The following is a 23,904-nucleotide window of genomic DNA, read 5'->3' on the forward strand; positions in this document are numbered from 1 at the left end:
ACCAACCACCCTATTATGGGCCAGTGGAATTAGGCCTACCGCGGCCGCTCCCCTCGCCAGGCCAGCAAACCACACTTCAGCCCGAGGGGTGACCGCAGGTGAATCTGTGTCTGACCCAGAGGTAGCCGTGGTCCTCTGTCACCCACTTCTTCGGGGCATGTCAGGAGAACAGCGTCCCCCCTCCCCGCAAGGTGGGCACGTGCATGTGCAGTGCAGCCGCTCGCTGGGCCTCGGCCCCCGTCCCTCGGTCCCCTGTCCCTCGGTCACCTCTCCTGAATGCTGGGGGCTGGCAGCCTTCAAGTCTGGGTCTCGAGGCCCGCAGCCTTAGACTGAGCTGTTACAGTGCGGGAGTCTGAGGCCCCCAGGGGAGCTGCAGGGCCCTGGGCACAGGCCTGCAGGGAGGCTTCTTAGCAGCTGAAGGCGCCCTCCCAGCACCTCGGGGACCTCGGAAGCAGAAAGGGGGCTCGCACCGGGTGATGAGCCGACAACTCCCCCTCCCACCGCCTTATCTCTGCAGCTCGGAGTTGAGTGATTCTCCAGTGAGGGCTGACCCCCCTCCCCTTTTCAGTCTCGTTTCTTGCTCAGCTCAGAATGCCTTAGAGGGGGGAGGAGGGTGGGGAGGCAACAAGGACCCCCGCCCCTGGAGCATCTATTCTGGGCAGCCCTGGGCCTGGAGGCTTCTCACTTGCACAGGGTGTAGGTTCTGCTGCTTGTCTGGCTTCAAGCTGATCTGGATTCTCTTGTACTTATCCAAGTCCACCAGCCCCCAGGGACAACTCACTCCAGACCCCTTCCTCCAGGAAGTCCTCCCTGACTGCATTTGCATTTCTAGAGCCAGGCAGAAGTACTGTATACAGGGGCTAAGAGCACAGGCACTGGGGCCAGATTGCCTGGCTTTGTTTCCTTGTTGTCCCCTTATTAGCTGTACCATGACCCTTATTAAGCAAGTGGCTCCGTTTTTCTAACCCTTAGTTTCCCCCTTTGTAAAATGATGATAATGATAACCACAGGATTGTTAGGGGAATTAAATGAGACAGTGCATGTGACGTGCTCAGCTCAGTCCTGGCACTTAGTGGTCTCCTTTGAAGATAAAAACAGGAGCATACCCTGGGACTGCTGTCCATGCCAGGTGCTGTGTCAGGCACTTTTTATTTATTAACTCAGATGACCTCACAACATCTCCATGAGATAAGTCCTGCTATGATCCCATTTTACAGATAAGCAAACGGAGGGCACAGAGAGGCTAAGTCACTTACCTAAGGGCACACAGCTGGTAAGTGGCAGAGTAGAGAGGTGACCTCAGGCAGGCTGGCTCTGGCATCCATGTTCTCATCACGGCAGTGTGCTGCCTCGGTTTACAGACCCAGAGAGGGGCAGGTATTTCCACAGAGTCTCACAGCAGGCGAGTAGCCCCCAAGGCTCTTGGCCCCGGGCTTGTCTTCTACTGAAACCTAGCCCGGTGCCTCGCAGGGCTCAGGGCGTGTGTCGGGATCCTGACTGACACCCATGAGTGTGGGGTGGTGGGTCCCTCAGGGTGTCACCTGGAGGTGGGCACAGGGGGGGCCTGGTAGTGCGCGGGCAGCACCCCCTGCTCTGCCTTCAGGGACCCCAGAGCCCCCGGGAGCACCGCTTCCCCTGTCCCGAGGTGCTGGGGAGGGGGACGGACTGGGCGGGGTCCCGCGGCCAGTGAGCCTGTCCTTGGAAGGCTGGGGAAGGCAGAACGGGGAGAGCTCCGCCTGGTGTTCAAGGCTGAGGCGGACGAGTCCCGGGTGAAGGGCTTCATTGCCGGGTGGAAGAAGAGTGTGTCGTGGTCGTCGTGGTGTGTCGTCCGTCCCCCCCCACCTTTGCAAGCTCCAGGTGAATGAAGGGCTGCATAGAGGGTGCCCCCAACTCTCTTGGGCCCTGCAGGCTCGGGCCCTAGGGCTGGGGCATTCTCTTTTTTCGCTCCGATGATTTTACTGGAAGTGCTTTTGAAGTGGTCCCTGTGACCCGAGGGCCTGAGTCACAGAGTAAACAGAATTCACAGAGGCCAGGCCCGGCCTTGGGAAGGATGCAGACCTTGGGAAGGATGCAGACGCTGCCCAGGGGCCAGGCCTGTCGTCCCAGGGGTCCCCGGACCCAGCCGGGCTCCCCCCAGGGCTCTGCCACCATTCGCACTGGCACCCCATCTGCCCGTCTCCCCCAAGTGCGAGGGCCCCTGTCCAGACCACATCTCCTGGGAGCCTGTTAGAAGTGCAGACCCTCAGGCCCCACCCCCATTGGAGTGGGAAACTGTCCTTTGACGAGGTCCTGGGATAATTCCTCTGATGGCACACCTGCAGATCTATCACTCTGACCCACTGAAGCGTGGCCTCAGCCTTTCCTTTTCTGGAAATGCTTCCAGATCGCTCTCATCCGACTGATTTCTCTGGGTCCCCTGGGGACTTCTGCACAGGCTTGGGCTTGGGGCGCTGCAGGAGCCTCTGAGCCTCCTGAACCCGTCCGGGCTCTGTGGGGGGCATGGGGGACGGGAGGGGGCTGCTTCTGCTCCCTGGGTAGCCCGGGCCTCTCCGTGCACTGGGGAGTGCTCATCATGTCCCGTTTTCCCTGTGGCCCACGTCTGGAGCTGCCTCAGGTTACAGGGTGGGTTGGGGTGGAGCTTGGACTGGGCAGTGGCAGACCCTGAGGGCCACTGGGCAGGGAAGTGTGGGGGTGGACGGGACTCGCATCGGCCTCCGGATTTGATTGTGAAATTTCCGGGACACCAGCCTGGAAGGACGCGGTGTGACTCCAGGAGGGTCTATCTTTGCCTGTTCCTGACAGCCCTGACCACACAGGCTTTTAAGACAACAATAGGGGCAGAGACAAGGCGTGACCAAGACAACAGCGTCTTCAGGCTCCCCCTCCCCCATGATGTCCGAGGCGCTGGGAACATTGTAAAATCTGGGCTCTTTCCAATTACAATTGCTCCTGCCCCCCGTCCCTGGCTCCTAGGAGCCCTGGCAGCTGACTTGGGGGGGGGGAGGTGATGCCCAGAGATGCAGAGAAAGATGTCACCCTGCCCCGGGTCAGGACTGGGGGACCGGGCAGAGGGACAGAACGTGTCGGGGTTGGCCGGGGGACTCCCCCCACCAAGGGAGGTGGCGCCTGCCACATTAATTAACAGTGGAAATGCACCATGGGGGGGTGAACAGGGGGGCACCTGAGTGGAAGGTGGGGCGCCGTTGATGCCAACCTTGAAAATGAGTGGAGAGCAGGCCGCAGCGTCGCAAGGAGGATTGGGCGTAGCAGAGGCCTCCGAGCAGAATGTTTGCGCCCATCTGTGCCGGCTTTTCTTAGGAGGCGTTTTACCGAAAAAAAAAAAAAAAGCCACCCAGCTAGCCTCCCCCCTTACTCCCATTAAAAGAAAAAAATGGGGAGCAGATGTGGCTCAGTGGTTGAGTGCCTGCTTCCCATGCAGGAGTTCCAAGGTTCAATCCCCAGTACCGCTTAAGAAATAAAAATTTAAAAATGGCGATTGAGTTTAGGAGATAGACCTTGTGTTGGGTTCTTGATCTTGAAAGATACCAGTGGATTTGCCTAACGTGAAATTTGACTTGGTTTCACAGATCTGTAAGCAACAATTAATATTTATGGAATGGGAAGAGAGAGATTTTGGAAAACATCATGTTGCGCATTGTTTTGCTGAGACCAAAATGTGGAGGTGTGAATGGGCAGGAAAGCTGTAGCGGGTGGGTTGACTTTAAATATGGGAGGCTGAGCCTTGAATATGGTTTTGTTTTGTTTTTTGAGGTCCTGGGGCTAGGGACTGAACCCAGGACCTCGTCTGTGGGAAGAGAGTGCTCAGCCACCGAGCCACATCCCATCCCCTGAGTTGGTTTTTCGTTTGTTTGCTGTTTTTAGGAGACACTGGAAGCGAACCCGGGACCGCCCATGTGGAAGCAGGTGCTCGGCTGCTTGAGCCACGTCGGCTCCCCTCATTCAGTTTTCAGTGAGATCGTAGAAGTTCGGGATGGATCAGGGTTTTCTGGGTCCATCTCCCTTTGGAGCTGGACACATCCTGGTGATAACCACAAGCCCAGTGAGCGCCGGGCCTGCTGCGAACACGGGCGCCCGAGGGGATTTCACCCCAAGAAACTGGAGGCCCCTGGAGCAGCAAGTGTGTGGGTGCGTGTCCTAGCTTGTGGAGAGCTGCAGCTTCCTCCAGCATCAACCTCTGTTCCCAGTTCTGTTGCCGAAGGCCATATAGGACGCATTTAATCACTTCGGACAGTCCTGTTTGGATTAGAACACCTCCCTGTTCCCTTCCATCCAGTCTAAACACCCTCAGGTTCTTCAGAGCTTCAACCCAGAAAGTGTGCTAAAGAGGCTGCCCGTCATTCCTGGCCACTGTCCTTGTTCTCCACATTGCCAAATCCTTCTTTTCCCTTGCTTTCTCTTTTTCCCTCCCCTTTCATCTCTTTTTCTGATGGGCACACGTGCCCACTCACCTGCACACCTTTATGTTCAGATGCCCCCTCCCACTCGGCTTACATGCATGGTCTTTCCATCCCCCCCTTGGGGTCTCCTGCCCCCTGTACAAGTCTTTGAGTCCCCCTGGCTATTTCTGCCCCATCTCCTCAGCATCTTCCTCCCCTTCTGAGAATGTCCAGGTGTAGGGTGGCTAGTCCAGAGTGGAGGTGGAAGAGAATCCCTTAAATCTGGCCTCCACGTTTCTGTTCCTGAGCCCAAGAACTTACTCCTTCTTGGCAGCTTTTTGTTACCAAGGCCCTAAGGCTTGTTCAAAGACTCCACTGCAAAAAGCCACCTCTGGCTTGCCCTCCCAGTGCCATGGTGCACAACTCTTCACTGCATAGTTCTTTTGATTCCAAGTATAAAACACTGCATTCCTCTCATCAGCCTATTTTATTTGATCCATAATCTCTGCATGTTGTGCTCCACCCCCAACTCCCAGTTAAGAATTGGAGTTGATTTTCCCTCCCTCTTAATATTCTGTCACTGGCAGTCTTTTTTTTTTAAGATTTATTTTTATTTATTTCTCTCCCCCTCCCCCCCAATCTGCTCTCTGTGTCCATTCACTGTGTGTTCTTCTGTGTCTCTTTTTGTTGTGTCATCTTGTTGCATCAGCTCTCTGTGTGCGTGGCACCAGTTCTGGGCAGGCTGCGCTTTTCTCATGTGGGGTGACTTTCCTTGAAGGGCGCACTCCTTGTGTGTGGGGCTCCCCTATGGCATGGCACTCCTTGTGCACATCAGCACTGTGCACGGTCCAGCTCACCACACAGGTCAAGAGGCCCTGGGTTTGAACCCTGGACCTCCCATATGGTAGGCGGACGCTCTATCAGTTGAGCGAAATCTGCTTCCCTCATTTGTAGTCTTGATAAGCAAAGCACACCATTTGTTTCTAAAATCATTAATAATTAGAGTCCCAGAAAACTGAAGTGACTTGCTGGGCCTGACTTAGCTTCTTTAGGTAGACTTGAGTTGTGGGTTCAGAAATGGGGATTCCAGATCCAAGGTTTGTTTTTCCCCCAGATGCCAGGAGGACAACATCCTGGCTTTGAAAATATCTGAATTCAAATTAATTGTGTCCAAAGATCAGGAGTTAACATTGTCAACCAAGACTTAAAAAAAGGAAAAAGGAAAGCCTGTGTTACTCCCTGGCTTTGGTGATGGTGCAATTGCTCATAAGTTTATGAGTAATGTTTAATCAGGAAGAAGACACTGACTAAATTATTAAGGACAGCTAGGACATAGCAGAACAAATAGTTCGGTTGATGCTTAATTGATGCCCTGCTGCCTCTGCCAGAATCACGTTGATAACAATCCATAGGAAATCCCTGGGGCCTGTTGTACCCTGGCTAAGCCTTTCCCCAGATGTCCCAGCAGGAAGCCAGTGCAGTGACTCCCAGTTGCCACTCTGCCCCTTGAGCTGCTCCCCTGAGCCAGAATGTTGCAGAGAGGTGCAGTGGAGGGCTAGGTGGACTGCCCTTTCTCTGCCCAGCTCTTTATTTTTATTTTCTTTTAAGATTTATTTTACTTATGTATTTCTCCCCTCCCCCCAACCCCATCGTTTGCACTTGTTGTCTGCTCTGTGTCTTCTTTAGGAGGCACTGGGAACTGAACCCGGGACTTCCCATGTGGTAGGCGGGCACCCAGCCTCTTGAGCCACACCCACTTCCCCCTGCCTGGCTCTTGGTTCCTGAGTTCTAGTCCCGGCGTTAGTCATTATGGCCCGGTGTTGACTGAGGCCCAGTTGGTCTGGCAGCTGTCTGGGTGAGGTGAGCAGCAACTCCGGGGTTGGTAACCATCTGTCTTCCTTCTGCCCCCAGGCTCCACCTACAGCGTCCTGTCCATCATGCCTTCAGACTCTGAGAGCAGCAGCTCCCTCAGCAGTGTGGGTGAGTACCCCGCCGGGAGGTGGCCAGGTGGGTGGGGTCTGGGTGTGGGCTAGAGCCCCCGGCTCCTGGGCTGGATTCTGGCCCTCACTTGTCACATCCCTCAGGGCTATCCTCTCCCATCATTTCCATTCTCTTCCTCCCATCAGCACTTAGTCCTCTTTTTTTTTTAAATCTTTTCTTTTTTAAAGATACATAGATCACACAAAATGTTAAATTAAAAAATGTAAGAGGTTCCCATATTACCCACCCCCCCCCACTACTCCCACATCAGAACCTCTCCCATTAGCACGGCACCTTCTCTGCACTTGGTGATTACATTTTGGAGCCCTGCTACACCGCATGGACTTCAGTTTACATTGCAGTTCACACACTCCCAGTCCTCCCAGTGGTTATGGCAGGATATATAATGTCCTGCATCTGTCCCTGCCATATCATGGAGAAGGGCAGGACTCTGGTTCAGGTGTTAGAAAGGAGGGGGGTGCAGGGGGAGGTACATGTGTTGCCATTACCTCCCCCCCACCCCATCAGGATGTCGATGCTCTCAGGGAGCCTGTTCCCCTCGGCAACCACTATCCGTGAGACTGTTTGCCTTTTGAGACTCCACTGTAAGCAGTAACAGCCTCCTGGACAGCATGTGACCTTGGGGCCAGGGACAGCCATCCGTGCTGAACTGGATGTGTCTTTCTGATCCTGGGTTTCAGAGACCCCTAAGGTGAGGTCGGCCGTGCTCTCGCATCACTACCGACACACCGGCAGAAAGGCAGTGTCTCTTTTCTCGTCTTTCACCACCTCTGCAATCGGGTCCCTGGGTGACATCCTCTAGCACCTCCAGTGTGGGTTCTGTGGCTCCAGTCTGCTGGGTGCTGCCTCAGTGGTGAGTGCTGGAGTTGTGGAGCCAGAAGGGCTTGCAGAGGTCATCTGGTCCAATTATTTCTTTCCTCCCTATATCGACAGAGGTGGAAGTTGACATCCAGGGCAGGGAAGCCTCATGCCTGAGATTCCAGAATTAGCCATAGGCAGAGCTTTCATAGGTGAATCTGACCCCTATTTACTGAAGACCTCCCGTGAGCCAGAGTAGGCTCTGGAGTTTGGTGGGGAATGGGAAGGACTGGTCCCTCATTGCACACATAGATCTTGGGGTGCATGGGGGAGATGGTTAATTAGTGATTACAGTAAGTGGGGCCATTGTGGTGAGGGGAAGAGAGGACAAACAGGGTGCTCTCATCCTGTTGAGCAGCCAGGGGCCTGTTCTCGGCCGTGGCATGCTCGTTTTTGTTGCTCTGCCTGCTTTGGACGTCTTTAGACTCATCGAGTGAATGTGGGGTGGTTGGCATTTTGAACATGGGACTGCCCCTTGAGGAAGGGCATGGGGGTGGGGCATCAGGGTCAACAGAGGGTAAGGTGGGGGCTTCTAGAAAATTGAACTGGGTAAACCCTCAATGCACCCCTCTTGCCTCACCTCTGCTCGGCTCCCTGTGGTTTTTTTTTTTTTAACCTAATCAATTTTATTGATATATATTAATAAAGCATACAGTTTATCCAAAGTGTACCATCAGCAGTATTTAGTATAATCACATAGTTGTGCACTCATCACTTCAATCATCATTAGAGCATTTTCATTTTTTCAATAATAATAATAATAAACAAAAAAACCTGTGAATTTATGGTGCCTCATTTCTCCCTTGGGAATGAGTAACAATGATCTGACAAATTCATTCCCCTCGACATTTAAGGTTTAAAGTATTACCTTTCCTAGGAGCCTTTGAAATTTAAAAAAGGCTTCCAGACAGAGGAATTGCTTAACCCGTAGCAATTATTATTAACGGGGGAATTTGAGGCATGGGTGGGAAGATGTTTTCTGTGTGGCTGGCCCTTTGCATGCCCTGGGAGAGGCCTCGTGTGGGCAGTCCGCTGGCCGGTGTTATCCCGTGTGATGCCGGCTCCACGCCTGGGGTGGAGGGGTCAGCGATGCCACCGGCCACAGGCAGGCAGGGTGCAACCCTCTGATGGACCCTCTGGAGCAGGGGCAGCTTCCCCACCTGTGCCCAGGCCTTTAACGCAGAAAGCACTCGTCACCCCTTCCAGCCAGAACAAACACTCCTAGGTTCCCAGGGAGCCACGTTTTGGTTTCCTCGCCCTTCTCTTTTCCATTGCCCTTGTCCTCTGGGTGTGCAGCAACATCTTTCCACAGGCTGCCTTAAAGGCGCTCTCGGCTGTATTGGCCAGGAGGCCCGTGGCTGCAACAGGGACACACGCACGTCCTAAACGAGAGAGGTGCAGCCCCGAGGTCGGCCCGCTGCGGCACGTGGCCCTCTTGGCTGTGCTCTCTTCTTCGTGGGAGCATCACGCTGATGGCAGGGTGTCTGTGGCAGCAGCTCCAGCATCCTGTTCAGAGCTGAAAGACGTGGCTATTCAAATTTAAATTGATTAAAATGAAATCACTTCTCCCAGCCACATTTCCAGTGTTCAGTATCCACCTGTGGCTAGTGGCGACTGTCTTAGCAGGGACATAGACTACCTTCCCCAGCACAGACGGTCCCTAGGAAGAAGACGGCTGTGTCCTCTTGGGTCTCCTTCCCCAGAAGGCCCGTTGCACAGATATGCCTCTCTTCCCACTGTGCCCAAGCCGGTGGCTCACAGAGTGTGGCCCCTGGACCATGCAGGTGCTCGTGAGAAAACCAGCTCTTCAGCTTCACCCCACACCTGCTGGGTTGGAAACTCAGGGTGGGGCCTGGCCGGGGCTGCTCTCGGAGCCCTCCACGTGATGCCGAGGCTCACTCTGGCCTCACCCAGCCCTGGCAAGGCCCCGGATGCTGGCGGTGGGCTTGGGGCAGGATGGGTGATGGGCTCTAGCACCTCCTGGGGAATTCCTCCTGGCTCAGCCCACCTCGGTGAGAGGAGACAGCTCTTCCCTTGCCAGCCTTTGGGAGCTCGCCACCGCCCTTGGCAGGAGGGCATGGAGCATTTAGATGGAGCCTGGTTGTTTCCATGTGCTTGGTCTCTGTGCAAATAAAGGCAGGAGCAAGTTTCTAAAATAAGACCACCTCTACTTTCCCACTTTCATCTCTCTCAAAAGAACATTTGGGAAAAGTCTGGCAGGTTATACTCGGCACAGGAGAGTATTGGTAGGGGGAGCCTGGGGTGTAGCGTTTCCCCCCATAACTCACACCTGGTAAGTCCACCTGCTTGGCGTTAGGTCATCAGGTACTCTCTCCTGCTTCGCTTCTCCACGTGGACTCCACTACCGACTCCTCACACCTTTGCTAACAGCCTGGGAGATTGCAGTGTCTCCCTGCTGAGGTCTTTTCAGACATTCTTCCGCTCAGCACATGGCTTCTCCCATGCCATCTGGCCCATTATTGTAGCCTGGCTCCAACCCTGCCGTGTGGGTAGCTGGTGCAGTCTGCCCAGGGAATGCACGCTCGTTTCAGGCAATTGGTATTTCTTTCTCCCTATTCATCCTGACCTAATTTTCTGAGTTGCCTTTCATTTCTCTTCTTTGATGACCGGGGAGGTTTTAAGAAGAGACATTCTTGGGCAGCATTTGTAAAGCACGCCTTAAATTCCATGCAAATGGAGGTAATGGGAGAGATGTTTTATTAAACAGAGATCTCCTGGCTGGTTGGCAAGAGAAGGAGCAGAGGATTGCCCTCGTGTCCCTGTGGAGATTCCTTGAAAGTGTGGCTTCTGGTTGGTAGGGGAAGGTAGCGATAAATCGTCAGGGGGCAGGGGCTGCTCTCTGGCTCTTTGTGCCCTCTTGCCCTTCCTTCCCCCTTCTGGAAAGCCTGCTTTTTCTTCATTCCTTAGCATGGTCCCTATTCTTCACATCCAGCCAGGGAGGCAGAGAGATAAGTGGCCATTCTGCCCTGTGTAAAACAGAAGGAAATAGCCCAGGGGGTGGAGTTGTTAGTTCTGAATCAGAGACCTTTGTGGAGGAGCTGGCACTTGAGTTGGGCCTTTCAGGGATGGTGCTCTAGACGAGGGAGTGATGGGGAAGCAATAGGCCACTGCTGCAGAAGCAGACCCTGAAGCAAGGATTCTAGAACAAGTACTGTGTCTGGAAGGAGCACTGGGAGCTAGGCACAGCTGCAGCTGCTGTGTTGGAATTGTCACCTCCTTCGTCTTGGCCCCTGTTTTTCTGAGTCCCAGGAGGAAGCTGAGCTAGAGTTGTGTACTGGCAAAGGAGGAAGCCCCCTTCCATTTCTGTAGTTGGGGGGTCGGAGGATAGCCCTGCATTTTGTCCCTGGGGTTTCCTTCAGGTGTGGCTACTGGACAGCTGGTAAAACAAGGGAAAGCAAAGCCCACACTGGCTGTTAAATGCACCCTGGCTGCAGACGCGGTTCCAAAATTTAGCGGGCATCAGAAGCCAGACTCCCTGGAGGGCTTGCCAGCCCCCCCGCCCCGCCCCCACCACCAGGCTGTGCCCCAGGGTTTCGGGCTCAGTAGGTCCAAGGGAGGTCCTGGAAGTTCTCCGAGTGGAGCTGACCTTGCTGCAGGAATCGGCCCTAGGCCTCGGGTGGTGCTGGCTCTCCCGGCTGCAGGTGAGGGTGGGTTGGCTCAGCTCCGTGGTGCCTCTGATGGCCAGTTGTGGGGCTGTTTTGCTTCTCCCTGATAGCCAGTGCCTGGCGGAGGCCCAGAAGCTTCCCCTGCACCAGCCTGAGCGCCTGTGCCAGTGTTCTCCCCAGTTCCTGGCACCACAGGCCCATAGGGTTCTGAAGCAAAGTTGGGACCTGCCCAGCTGTCAGTAAGACCAAGGAGGCTGGAGAGTGGTGACCAGGGGACCGAGGACAGAGAGCCCAAGCCTGGGCCTTGGCATCGGTGGGGAGCTGCATTGCAGGGTGGCCAGAGGAGAGGTCCAGTGATGGGCACAGGGCCTCTGCTCCTCCGCCCCTGGTCCACAGTCCAGGGCCTGTGCCGGCTTCCAGCACCCCTTTTCAGGCCTCTGCAGTCCAAGCCCCTACCTTCTGAATCCTGTCATGGACATTCCAAGGAAAATTAAAATCTGCCTTCTTGAGTGGGTTCCTGATTTAGGAAGAGGAAGGGTTTAAATGAGGGACAGGTGACAGTTTTACATTTGAATCCAAAAGAAGAGCTGCACCAGGATCCTGCAAAGGAGCTGTGGGAAAGGCATTGGAGGTTTTGTTGACGGTTGACTTGGTGTTCATTTTTATTTTGCTGTGCTTTTTGTTTAATGGTTACTGTAACTGCATTCACTGGCAGAGGGAGGGTGACAAGCCTCAGCTCTTCACCAGTCACCCCACTCCTGGAATGATGGCTTCAGTCCAGGGCACCACACTGTCTTACTTTTAATTAAAAAAAAAATCAGGTTTATTGAGGTATCATTGAATACAGTAAAATTTACCCTTTTAAAAAATAAATTTCAGTGAGTTTTGACAGATGCACAGTTGTGTAACCACCGACATAATTAAGATACAAAACTCTCCTATCAACTGAAAACTTCCCTCCTGCAGCTTTGTAGTCAGCGCTTCCCTCCACCCAGTTCCTTTAGTTTCCCATCCCTATAGTTGTTGCCGTTTCCAGAATGTCATAATGGTATTACATAGTACACAGCTGTTGGAGTCTGGCTTCTTGCACTTACCATAATGCATTCGAGTTTCACCCATACTGCTGTGCATACTAGTAATTCATTCCTTTTTTATTGCTGAGTAGAAGTCCATTGTATGGATATAGCACAGTTGTTTGTCCATACACTGCTGCTATCACCAGAGGCAGACTGGTTTTGTTTGTTTGTCTGTTTGTTTGTTTTTGAGGTATTGGGGTCGGGGATTGAACCCAAGGCCTCCTATGTGGGAAGCCGGCACTCAACTACTGAGCCACGTTGGCTCCTCTGAGTTGGTTTTTGTTTTGTTGTTTGTTTGCTTTGCTTGTTGTTTGTTTGTGCGTGTCCCCCCCCCTGTTGTTGTTTGTGCTCGCTGTCTGTTCTCTGTGTCCATCCACTGTGTGTTCTTCCATGTCTGCTTTTCTTCTCCTCTTTCTCTTTTGGAGGTACCAGGATCCAATCCTGGGACCTCCCCTGTGGGAGAGAGGCATTCAGTTGCTTGCGCCACCTCATCTTCCTGGTCTGCTGTGTCTCGGTCTTTCCTCTGAGTCTCCCTTTTTTTGTTGTTATATCATCTTGCAGCGCCAGCTCTCCACAGTGTGGGCCATCAGCTCTCCGTGTCCATGGTGTGGGCCAGCTCGTCTTCACCAGGAGGCCCTGGGAATCGAATCCAGGACCTCCCATATGGTAGACAAGAGCCCAGTCGCTTAAGCCACATCTGTTTCCCTTGTTTTTTGTTTTTTTTTTAAGATTTATTTTTTATTTATTTAATTCCCCTCCCCTCCCCTCCCCTCCCCCAGTTGTGTGTTTTCTGTGTCTTTTTGCTGCATCTTGTTTCTTTGTCCGCTTCTGTTGTCATCAGCAGCACGGGAAGTGTGGGTGGTGCCATTCCTGGGCAGGCTGCTCCCTCCTTCGCGCTGGGCGGCTCTCCTTACAGGGTGCACTCCTTGCGAATGGGGCTCCCCTATGCGGGGGACACCCCTGTGTAGCACGGCACTCCTTGCATGCATCAGCACTGCTCATGGGCCAGCTCCACACGGGTCAAGGAGGCCCGGGGCTTGAACCGAGGACCTCCCATGTGGTAGACGGATGCCCTAACCACTGGGCCAAAGTCCGTTTCCCTCCCTTGTTTTTTGTTCCCCTTCCCCCCCAGGAGGCACTGGGAACTGAACCCTAGACCTCCCATGTGGGAGGTGGGTGCTCAACTGCTTAAGCCACATTTGCTCCCCCCAGGCTGGGTTTTTGTTGTTATTGTTGTTTTTAAAGATTTATTTATTTATTTACCCCCCTTCCCCTCTTCCTGCCCTGCTGTTTTTGCTGTCTGTGTTGTCTTCTCATTTTCTCTCCTAGGATTCACTGAGATTCAATCCTGGAGACCTCTGATGGGGAGAGAGGTTCCCTGTCAATTGTGCCACCTCAGTTCCTGGTTTCTGCTGCATTTCACCTTGACTCTCTTCTTGTCTCTCTTTTGATGTATCATCATCTTGCTGCGTGACTCACTTGCCGGGCACTGGCTCACCACACAGGCACTTGTGTGGGCATGGCTTGCTATGCAGGCACACTTTCTCATCTTCTTTTTCCCCAGGAGGCCCCAGGGATCGAACCCAGGTCCTCCCATGTGGTAGGTGGAAGCTGTATCAGTTGAGCCACATCCGCTTCCCACCCAGGCTGGTTTTTGTGAGAACATAAACTTTCATTTCTCTCATGTAAATTACCCAGAAGTGGGATTGCTGTTTGCTGTAGTAAGTGCGTGTTTAACTTTATGAGCTCTTGCTAAACTGCTTTCAAAAGTGGTTGTGTCATCTTGTTTTCTCACCAACAATGAGCTTATAAAGTTAAACACGCAATTTTACTACTTTTTCCACTTTTGCTGGCATTTCGTGTTGTCACTTCTTTATTTTACCCATTTTGATAAGAGTGCCTGGTATAGGATCATGATCGTTGTCTTCAAAAGGACAATAGGTCTGCTCTGTAGACGAGGCATTGTGATGTACCTTGTGACCCTCGGGTAGAACTAGGGTGGGTCAGTACAGAGAATCGTTTTATGGGGAGTGTTATGGATTGAACTGTGTCCCCCAAATAGACTCATTTGAGTCTTACCCAGATCTTGTGAATGTAAACTTATTTGTAAGTAAGATCTTTGAAGATGTTATTTAAGATGAGGCCAAACAGGATCAGAGCGGGTCGTAATCCACAGACAGGAAACATGTGGAGAGAAGACAGCTGTGTGACGAAGGTGGTGATTTGAGTTTTACCACAAGCCACAGAGCATCATGCAGTACGGCCACCACCAGAGCCCTGCGGAGCTCAGAGGACGCCTGGCCCTGCGGCACCTTGATCTCAGACTTGTAGCCTTTAGAAACGAGAACTTTCTGTTGTTTAAGCCATGTGGTTTGTGGGAAGTACTTATGAAAGCCCTAGAAAACTAAGACAGGGAGAGAGAAAATGGACTTTGCTGTCATAGTAAGTCCCTCATTCTGGAGGTCGGTCTTTTTTTTTTTTTTAACATAAATTTCTTTTAGTTAGAGAAGTTGTAGGTTTTACAAAAAAATCATGCAGAAAATTGGGTTCCTGTAGACACCTTCCCCCACCATTATTAACACTTTGCATTAGCGTTTTCCAAGGGTCTCAGTGGCCACATGGGGGACGATGCGAAGACTGTGCCGATTTCAAAATGTCTTTGAACTCTGAAATGGAAGTAAAAAGCCAAAAGCCTTTTTTTTTTTTTTAATTTGAATGGGAATGGAGAGGGTTTTTGGCAACACTTGCTGTTATTTTGGAACTTCCTGGCTTGCCTCATTTTTTTTTTTCTCTTTGTAAAACCTTTATTAGTATCTGATTGGTTTACATGAATACTTTTTTTCTTTTTTAAAAAAATTTTTTAATTGATTTTGTAAAAATATTACATTACAAAAAAATATATGAGGACCCCTTCAATCCCACTCCCCCCACCCCACCACTCCCCCCCCCAGCAACACTCATTCCCATTATCATGACACATCCATTGCATTTGGTAAGTACGTCTCTGGGCACCTCTGCACCTCATGGTCAATGGTCCACATCATGGCCCATACTCTCCCTCATTCCATCCAGTGGGCCCTGTGAGGATTTATAATGTCCGGTGATTGCCCCTGAAGCACCATCCAGGGCAGCTCCAAGTCCCTAAGACACCTCCACATATCATCTCTTCCTGCCATTCCCTATACCCATTAGCCACCATGTCCACTTTTCCCACTCCAATGCCACCTTTTCTCTGTGGACATTGGATTGGTTGTGTCCATTGCACCTCTATGTCAAGAGGAGGCTCAGATTCCTCATGGATACTGGATGCAATCCTCTCACTTTCAGTTGTAGGCACTCTAGGCTCTGTGGTGTGGTGGTTGTCCTTCTTCAACTCCATCTTAGCTGAGTGAGGTGAGTACAATAAATCTCATTGTAGGTGCTGGAGTCTGTTGAGGCTCAGGGCCTGGCTATCACATTGTCAGTCCAGAGATTCAGATCCCCTAAATATATCTTAAGCCCCAACACCAACTACAACTCCAGCACAGTAGCATGAAAGTCTTAAGAAGAGAGATCCCATCTGAGTCCAAATTCATCACGCATAAACACCAGCTCCAAAGAAGGGCCATCTGACATGGCAGTTAATCCCATCTGCCATGACCATAGCACCCATGGGCCTCTTTAGCCCTCAAAGGAACCAATATCTGGGGGTTGTATCTACTTTATCTGTCTCTTAGACTCTGCTCAGTTGTGCATAAGGGCAATCCTTCTGACAGCCTCCAGACTCTTTTTTAGAGACTTGTAGCCATATAAACTCATTTCTCCTTTCCATTTCCCCCTTAGATTAGGTCAAACAGCATTTTAAAGTCATGTTATTTTATGTAGACAGGGATATTCTGCTGATCTGCATTGAACCTTCCATTCAAGGTCATTCTCCAGTTGAATCATCAGTTGGTAGTTGATAGTGATCCCTCGGTGCCAGGGAGGCTCATCCCCAGGTGTCATGTCCCACGCTGGGGGGAAGGCATTGCATTTACATGCTGAGTTTGTGGCTTGCCTCATTCTGGGATTCTTCTTGAAGTTTCCTCATGCCTCTCTTCCACCCTTTCTCTCCCCATTATTGTGAAAGGACAGGAGGAAGCGCTGTTGGCTGAGTCCGGAGGGCTGGGTGAAGCCCCCAGGACCCCACGACGCTGGGTGGGCAGTTGGTGGAGCAGTTGGCCCCGAGCCTGCGTGGGCCCGCTGCTTTCTGGGCTGTGTAATGGTTCCTCAAGGGGTGACCGTAGCACGCCCTGGCGTGGGTGTTGGGGGTGATGCGCCCACGCTGCGTGCCTTCAGCTCAAGCGGTCCCTCAGGCTCGTAAGCTGCAGCCGCGTTCTTCACGGTCCGCACCCCCACCGGGGGTCCGCGCAGCCGCAGAGCACGCTGCCTCGCCCGCCGCGCCCTGGGAGGGCATCGCGGTCCCACCTTCGCCCTGGCTTCCGTCTTCCTGTTGCTCCTTTGTGCGGGGAGATCACACGCTCAGCTCCCCGGGCAGGCTGCGGGCAGGTGGTCCTTTTCAGTTGTGAGGCTGGAGGGTTCATGTTTCCTGGTTTTTGACCTTGCGTCCCTGAGGCGCTTTCAGGGAGTCTGTGAGGTCAAAACTGTTTTCACGATGACGCTGAGACGGCGTTTGCTTTTCCCGCTGTCCTCCTCCCACGAACGTGGAGTGGCGCGTTCACAGGTTACAGCGCGCTGTGTGATGGTGCGGCCCTGGGGGAATCCAGCCGTCCCTAGTAAAGAACTCAATGAAAATGGAATATGTCACTCCTTACTACATTTTTTGTTTTGTTATGGAAAATGTATTTCATTTTTCGTAACAATATTAATACTTTTTTGTTATTTTAAAATTAATAAACTTAAAGGTTTTTTTTCTTAGTTTTAATTTCTAATCTCGTGTATATGGATAGATTGAACCCTTATGAACCAAGGTTCTTTGAGTCCTCTGTCATTTTTAGGCGTGTGAAGAGGTCCTAGGGTCAAAAAGTTTGCAGACTTTTAGATTAATCTTGGGCTCTGGGGTCAGACAGAGAGGGCTTCAAATCCCAACTCTGCCATGGCTCTGTACCCTGGTAAGGTTTTGTTTCCTTATCTATAAAATGGAGATAACAGCAGCCTTTACTTCATGGGGATTAAATGGCATAATGTGTGAAAAGCACTTCAGAAACGGCTGGGCATGAAATGTTATTGATGACTGAGGAGCATGTGCCCTGAATCCAGGGTGCCTAAGCTTACCTCCCAGTGCCCCCACTGGCTCTGTCTACCTAACCTTGTAGTGCCTCAGTTTTCTCACCTGCGAAATGGGAATGATGACAATAGCACCTACCTGTTGTGAAGATCCAATTAATGCCAGGGACATAGTAAGCATTCAGTAGAAGTCATCTCTCTGGGCTGTTCTGGGGGGCTAGCCATGACTGGACGTGGAAGCTCCCTTTTGCTGGGTGCTCATTGAGAGTCTTTCCAGCCCACTGTCTTGGGTTTGTTGATCCTCCATTGATGATCTGCCCCCACCACTGCCCCGAATTGGCTAGAGGGTGAATAGAATAGTAAGCACCTCTAGCAGGGCCTCAGATGTGTCCAAAGAAAGCCCTGCTTGTCCGAAAGTCAAGCAAGTTGCTGCAAACCAGAAGACTTGGCAGGGGAACTGGCTCTGGCTTATGCCCACCACAGTGATTTCATTTGCTAGAAGGGGAGGCAGCTCTGCAGCCCTCTCAGAGCTGTAACTAGCCTGTTACATCTGCTGGGGACAGGGGTATGGAGCCAGGGTTTTTGAGGGGAGAAGCGAGGGTGGGCTTCTCAAGCTGTAGAGTAGAACCACATTGGAGAAGGGCCGTGCTTACGAAAAATGCTGATTCTGGACCCCACTTGGAGAAAGGTCTGTGCTGGACAGCAGGAATCCTGGTGGTTAGGATGTGTCGGGGTTAAAATAACAGACCTTTCAGGAAGCATGGGATCCAGTTTTGAAAAGCACTGAGCTGGGAGTTTGAGGCCCCAGTCTCGTACCTAGCTGACCCAACCCCAGCGTTGAACTCGCTCCCTCCCGGGAGCTCCTGAAGGTGGACACCCGATCAGCTGAGGATTTTTTGACCTCCAAGGGATTAGGCAGGCGAGGGGGAAGGGGACATGTGATTCAGGACAGCACAGAGAGTTGGAAGATGCAGTGATTGCCCTTTGCCCACTCTGCAGCTCTACCAGGGAGACAAATGTTGTCTCTCCTGGGGTAAGTCAGCCCTGGATCACAGCCATACAATGGGATGGCTGATATCAGGAGAACGTGCTTTACAGAGTTGAGACTAACCCGCTGTGCTGTCCCACTTCTCTAGGACATTTGAGTGAGGTGCTTTCTTCCTGGATGGATGGATTGCTTTCCTCCTAGAATCAGAGTTGTAGCTTGTGAGATGTGCTGGTGTTGGCTGCTGTTCCTTAGTAAGAGCATGAGGTGTGGGGCTCCCTTCAGGACATTTTTGGTCCTGGGGGCAGCTTATCAGGACCTGCTCTGGGCTGGAGAGCTGGAGGCCCCAGGGCTTACCTGCCTCGCCCTTACCTGGACTGTGGGCCGCTCTCCCTGGCTGCTTCCTCCCAACCTGCACACCTGTGGCCAGTTAGACAGGTCCAGCAGGCAGCTGGAAGGATTGGAAAAGGGAGCTTGTGTAGGGTGTGGTGTCCAGCACTGGTGGGGGAGGAAACTGCCCCAGTCTGTGGGGGCTTTGTGGGGCCCTGGGCACCTTTGTCTTCAGGCTGGGTCCAAGGCCTGCACAGTTTCTCCTGCCGGGCTAAATCCATGGGCAGGGGTGGATGACAGCTGGTGTTTCCAGACCAGGTAAGGATCCAGGGATGGGGGCAAGCCAGCATCCCCCTGGAAGGCTCAAAGCCAGGTTGGGGGTTGAGGGGTGTTGTCAGGGTCCTGAGCCAAGGCCCTGGTTCTATAAGAGTGTAGGAGAGGACGTGGTTGGGTGTGTGGGTGGTGGAGCCCGTCTGCCTGGGCTTGAGGCTCAGCGTTCGCATCTGTGAAGGGGACCTGGAGTGCCCACCCTGCCGGGTTGGCTGAGCAGGAGCAGGAGCTCAGAACCCTGCCCAGCACTTGGGGAGCACAGTCTAAATACGAGTTGCCCTTATCGCTGTCCTCCCCCAGGCACCACCGGGAAGGCGCCGTCCCCACTGCTCCTCGCCGGCCAGCAAGCCAACGAGAAGGTGGAAAACCTCTCTATTCAGCTGCGCCTCATGACCCGAGAGAGGAACGAGCTGCGGAAGCGCCTGGCTTTTGCCTCCCACGGGACCACCTTTGACAAAAGGTAGTTGCGACCGGTCTCCTCTCCAGGCCCAATGGGTGAGGGTCGCCATCCTGACACAGGTGCCGTTGTCCCCGAGTGCTTAGCCAGCTCTCAGGGTCCAGCTGTGCTCCTGGCATCCCCGGGCCCCACCTCACATCTGGAGAGGCACCCAGAGGTGGTGCCTGTGGGCTCAGGGGGTGCAGGCTTCCTCCAAATCCAAGCCGACACTCAGGAATCCAGGGGAGGGCACGGATCCAGCTGTCCATCTGTCCTGCCACATTTGGAGAGACCCCTTAGGGGGGTCATTTGTGTGAGAGGTGTGCTTGTGTGTGCACACGTGCGGAGAGGCCCCTGATAACTGTGCTTATTGTGTCCATCTGTCCATCCTGTCATACACGTGGAGAGGCCCCAATGGCTGTGGTTATTGTGTCCATCTGTCTGTCCTGTCATATGCATGGAGAGACTCTGATGGCTGTGCTTATTGTGTCCATCTGTCCTGTCATTACGTGGAGAGGCCCCAGTGACCGTGCTTACTGTGTCCATCTGTCCATCCTGTCATACACGTGGAGAGGCCCCGATGGCTGTGCTTATTGTGTCCATCTGTCCGTCCTGTCATGCACGTGGAGAGGCCCCGATGGCTGTGCTTACTGTATCCATCTGTCCGTCCTGTCATATGTGTGGAGAAACCCCGATGACCGTGCTTATTGTGTCCATCTGTCCATCCTGTCATATGCGTGGAGAGACCCCGATGACCGTGCTTATTGTGTCCATCTGTCCGTCCTGTCATATGCGTGGAGAGACCCCCATGACCGTGCTTATTGTGTCCATACGTCTGTCCTGTCATACGCGTGGAGAGGCCCCGATGGCTGTGCTTACTGTGTCCATCTGTCCGTCCTGTCATATGCATGGAGAGGCCCCGTTGGCTGTGCTTGTGTGTGGTGACAGGAGTGCTGGGGTGCAGCCCTCAGCCCCTGCCTGTCCCTCATGGTGCTCACTTGGTGGCCCTGCTGTCTGTTGGATGGCCCTGGGCTCCCCACTCCGCTCTCTGGTTCCGCCTTCCCGCCCCAAGAGAGTGTGTCCCCTGTGTATCCCTCAGGGGCTGCGTGAAGCCCCTGCCCTTGTAGGCACAGTCGGCCATTGCCGCCCACCCTTGGTGGGTCCGTCTGTCTGTGTGTCTGTGTGTGCTGCTGCCTCCCAGAAGACCCCGGCTGGCCTCACATCGAGTGGCTCGCTGTGTGACTTGTGAGCACGTTTATCCTCCCGTTGCTATGCGTGGTGTTAGGAAGGGTGTATTCCACCTGGTTTCTTGTTTGGAAGAAAATCCTCATCCCCCTCTTTCTTTGGGACCAGAGGTAGATTGAGGGAAGGGCGGCCACAGAGCAGGGCAGAGGAAGTGTCCTTATGCACCTGCATGATCCAGGAGGGCTTCGTGGAGGAGGAGGGGAAGGAGCACGGGTCCAGAGTGGCTGGCAGGAGTCTTGAGGACAGAGGGAGTGATTTAACTGCTTTCCTTTAGGACCATCACAGGTCTGTGCCTCCTCCCAAGGGAGGTTCCTCTGGGATGATGTCAGGGCTACAAAGCCTGGTTCTTGAAACTGTTTTTTATGAGAATATGCCCCTATGTCAGCTGTCACAAAGGCAGGATGAGTGAAGTTAAGGATGCTCTAGAGCAGGAGCAGGCAGACTATGGCCTGCAGGACGAATCAGGCCCACTGCCTGGGCTTTTTAAAGAGTTTTATTGGAAGACAGCCACACTCATTTGTTGGTGTAATGTCTCCGGCTCCTTTCATGCTGCGAAGGCAGAGCTGAGTAGCTGCAGCAGAGACTGTATGGCTCACAAAGCCTAAAATATTTAACTTCTGGACCTTTACAGGAAAAGTTAGTTGACTTTCTAGAGCAGGGGTTTTCAAACCTGAGCATGCAGCACAATCACCCGAGGGTTTGTTGATGACTCATGGGCTTCTGGTCTAGTCATCCTCTTCCCACGCCCTCCCCCAGAGCCACTGATCCTTAGGTCCAGGGCTGGGCCTGATACTTCACATCTTTAAGGAGCTCCCAGGAGGTCCGAGTGCTGACGCCCTGGGAAGCACACTTTGAGCACCTCTGCACCTGGCCATAGTTCTCAACTTTGGCTGCATGTTGGAATCACCTGGGGAGCTTTAAAAAAACTCTTGACCCCTGGGTCCAGCCTCAGATATGCCGATGCCATCAGCCTGCATTGGTATTTTAATGAGTATCCAAGATTGAAACACACTGGTTAAAAGGAGGAAACTTCACCCCATCGTGGGAATGCAAGGGTCCCCTCCCAGGTTTCCAGATGGACCCATTGTGCATACTGGCTGGTTGCATGGTCCCCTGCGAGCTCCTAGGGGATGAGGCGCCACCTTCTCAGACACATGCAGGGAGCTCAGACAACCGAGGCTCCCTCCATCCTAGGAATTCTGATTTTGTTGATCTGGGGGAGGCTGAGACCTCTGGGTCTCTCAAGCCCCCAGGGGATGCTGGTGCATAGGAGACCAGTATTTGGGGACCACTGGACTGGGGTAATCCAGGAGAGCTTCATGTAGGAGTCCACATGCCTCCCGGCTGAGAGACCTTCATTGTCAGTGCAAATCTCAGGGACTCTGTTCATGGGGCTGTTTGGTCTGGGCCAGGCCCTACCACAGGCTGAATCCCGACTACGAGAGGCTGAAGATCCAGTGTGTGTGGGCCATGTCGGACCTGCAGAGCCTCCAGAACCAGCACACCAACGCCTTGAAGAGGTGCGAGGAGGTGGCCAAGGAGACCGACTTCTACCAGTGAGTGGGCCTGCCCGGCCGGGGCTCCCGCCGGTCTCTGGATGTGGAGCTGGGGTTCTGGTCCTGGTCCTCTTCTCCCACTTAGCAAGCATCCTGCCTTCAGTGAGTGGATGTGTGCCCTTGGACCTGCCTTAGACAGTGAGCCAGGCAGACCCCGTCCAGTCGCTGCCCGGGCTTTGCCACAGCATGTGGCTGCAGGACAGGCAGATGGGCACGTGGCACGGACTTCTTTGGCTCCTGGCGCCCCTTTGAGGGTATTTGCCCTCCCTTCCTGATGTTTGCCCGGACCTCAGAACTGGGGGGTGCTGGGTGCATACCAGCCAAGGGCTTATCTCCTTTCCTTGGTCTTCGTACATTTGCCATTTCTGATGTCGGGTTTTCAACAAGTGGTTTGGGTCTTCCTGGAACGTGGCCGGTACTGGGCTTGGGTCTGCCTCCAAGTGCTGCTGGCCTGGCTGTGCTGGCTCCCGTCGGGCGTTTTGGGAGTGTTGGGACCTGGAGGGGTGAGGCCTCGGGATGGGGGTAGGAGGCCGGTTGGGGCTCACTGCGTGGGCTTTTCAGCACACTCCACAGCCGGCTCCTGAGCGACCAGACGCAGCTGAAGGACGACGTGGACATGCTGAGGAGGGAGAACGGGCAGCTGCTGCGCGAGCAGAACCTACTGCAGCAGTCGTGGGAGGACATGAAGTGGCTCCATGAAGAGAACCAGAAGGAGATCGGCGACCTCCGGGCCCAGCAGCAGCAGGTAGCGCTGGGCCGGTGGCGGGGGGCAGAGCAGGGCTGGCTCCCTCCCTCCCTCTCCCCAGTGCCCCCTGCGGTGTGTGCCTCCTGTGAGGTCCTGGGATATCCGTGAGCAAACAGCCCATGCTCTCCTGGAGGCTGCCATCCAGCAGGGGGAGAGGAGTATGAATCTAATAACCACACACACCGGGTGTTGCAGGGGCTGCTGAGCAGGAGGTGTATGGTGTGATGTGGCCTAACACGGGCTTGACTTAATCTGGGGGGGTCGGGTTTCTGTATCTTATTTCCTTTGTATGGATCAGGTGAGATTATGGATGGAAAGAAGCTTGGAAATTTTAATACTGCGCAGATATGAGGTGGAGCGGTTGTTGTCGTTATTGTGGCTGGGAGTGTGGCCTCTGCTCTGGGGCTCTCTCCAGTCCCAGCCAGTTCCCTCCCTCGGTTCAGCTCTTGATTCACTCCGATGGGCCGGCATGAGCGGCAGGCCCGTCAGAACATGGGCTTGCCGTGAGTGGCATTGGGCGGGGTCTTCCTCTCCTAGTGCACAGTCTGCAGCTGCCCAGGTATCTGGACAGGGCCCATGATGTGCTGTGGGTCTGTAGATGCTGTGGATGTTTGGGGTCGGAAGGCGTTCCCCGGGCGAGGCAGAGTCTCTGAGCACCGCAACCCAGGACGTGGTGAAACAGAGCGCCCCGTCCCCACCAGAGGGCATTTGTGGACCCTCGAGAGTTAAAGCAGGGCTGTTGGGTTTTGCTTATAAACTAATGGGTAACAGTCTGAACTCATCCAATAATTTAGTATGACATTGTATTCTTTGCTTTCTTTTCATGTGAACATATTTTACATTTTAAATTTTGAAGCTATTATAAACTTATAGAGTATTTGCAGGTATGGTACAAAGAACCTTTTTTGCTCCTGCCTCATTCAAGAGTAGGATCCCCTCCACAGGTTCTACTGAGTATTGCCTGCAGACAGGGATATTCTCCTGTGTGACAGCAACACAACCACGAGCCCCAGGAAGTTAGCACGATACATCAGTACCACCCAATCATCAGACCCTGTGCACGTTTTGCCAGTTGTCTCAGTCCTGTCTTTTTTGGGAAAAGGGTCAAGTTCAG

The 23,904-nt window shown here is 53.2% G+C and overlaps 1 protein-coding gene across 1 annotated transcript in view; it reads left to right on the top strand.

Annotated features, from left to right (window-relative positions):
* Positions 1-23,904, top strand: part of LOC131278853 (disks large homolog 5-like) — a 199,539-nt gene that overhangs the window by 116,967 nt on the left and 58,668 nt on the right. Inside the window, 5 exon segments of the mRNA XM_058299452.2 lie at positions 3,883-4,146; positions 6,309-6,377; positions 19,109-19,268; positions 21,902-22,045; positions 22,607-22,790. Of these exon segments, the coding sequence (XP_058155435.1) occupies positions 6,335-6,377; positions 19,109-19,268; positions 21,902-22,045; positions 22,607-22,790 (531 nt within the window). The 5' untranslated portion in view covers positions 3,883-4,146; positions 6,309-6,334.

Source organism: Dasypus novemcinctus, chromosome 6 (genome assembly GCF_030445035.2).
Source record: "Dasypus novemcinctus isolate mDasNov1 chromosome 6, mDasNov1.1.hap2, whole genome shotgun sequence".
Taxonomy (NCBI): Eukaryota; Metazoa; Chordata; class Mammalia; order Cingulata; family Dasypodidae; genus Dasypus; species Dasypus novemcinctus.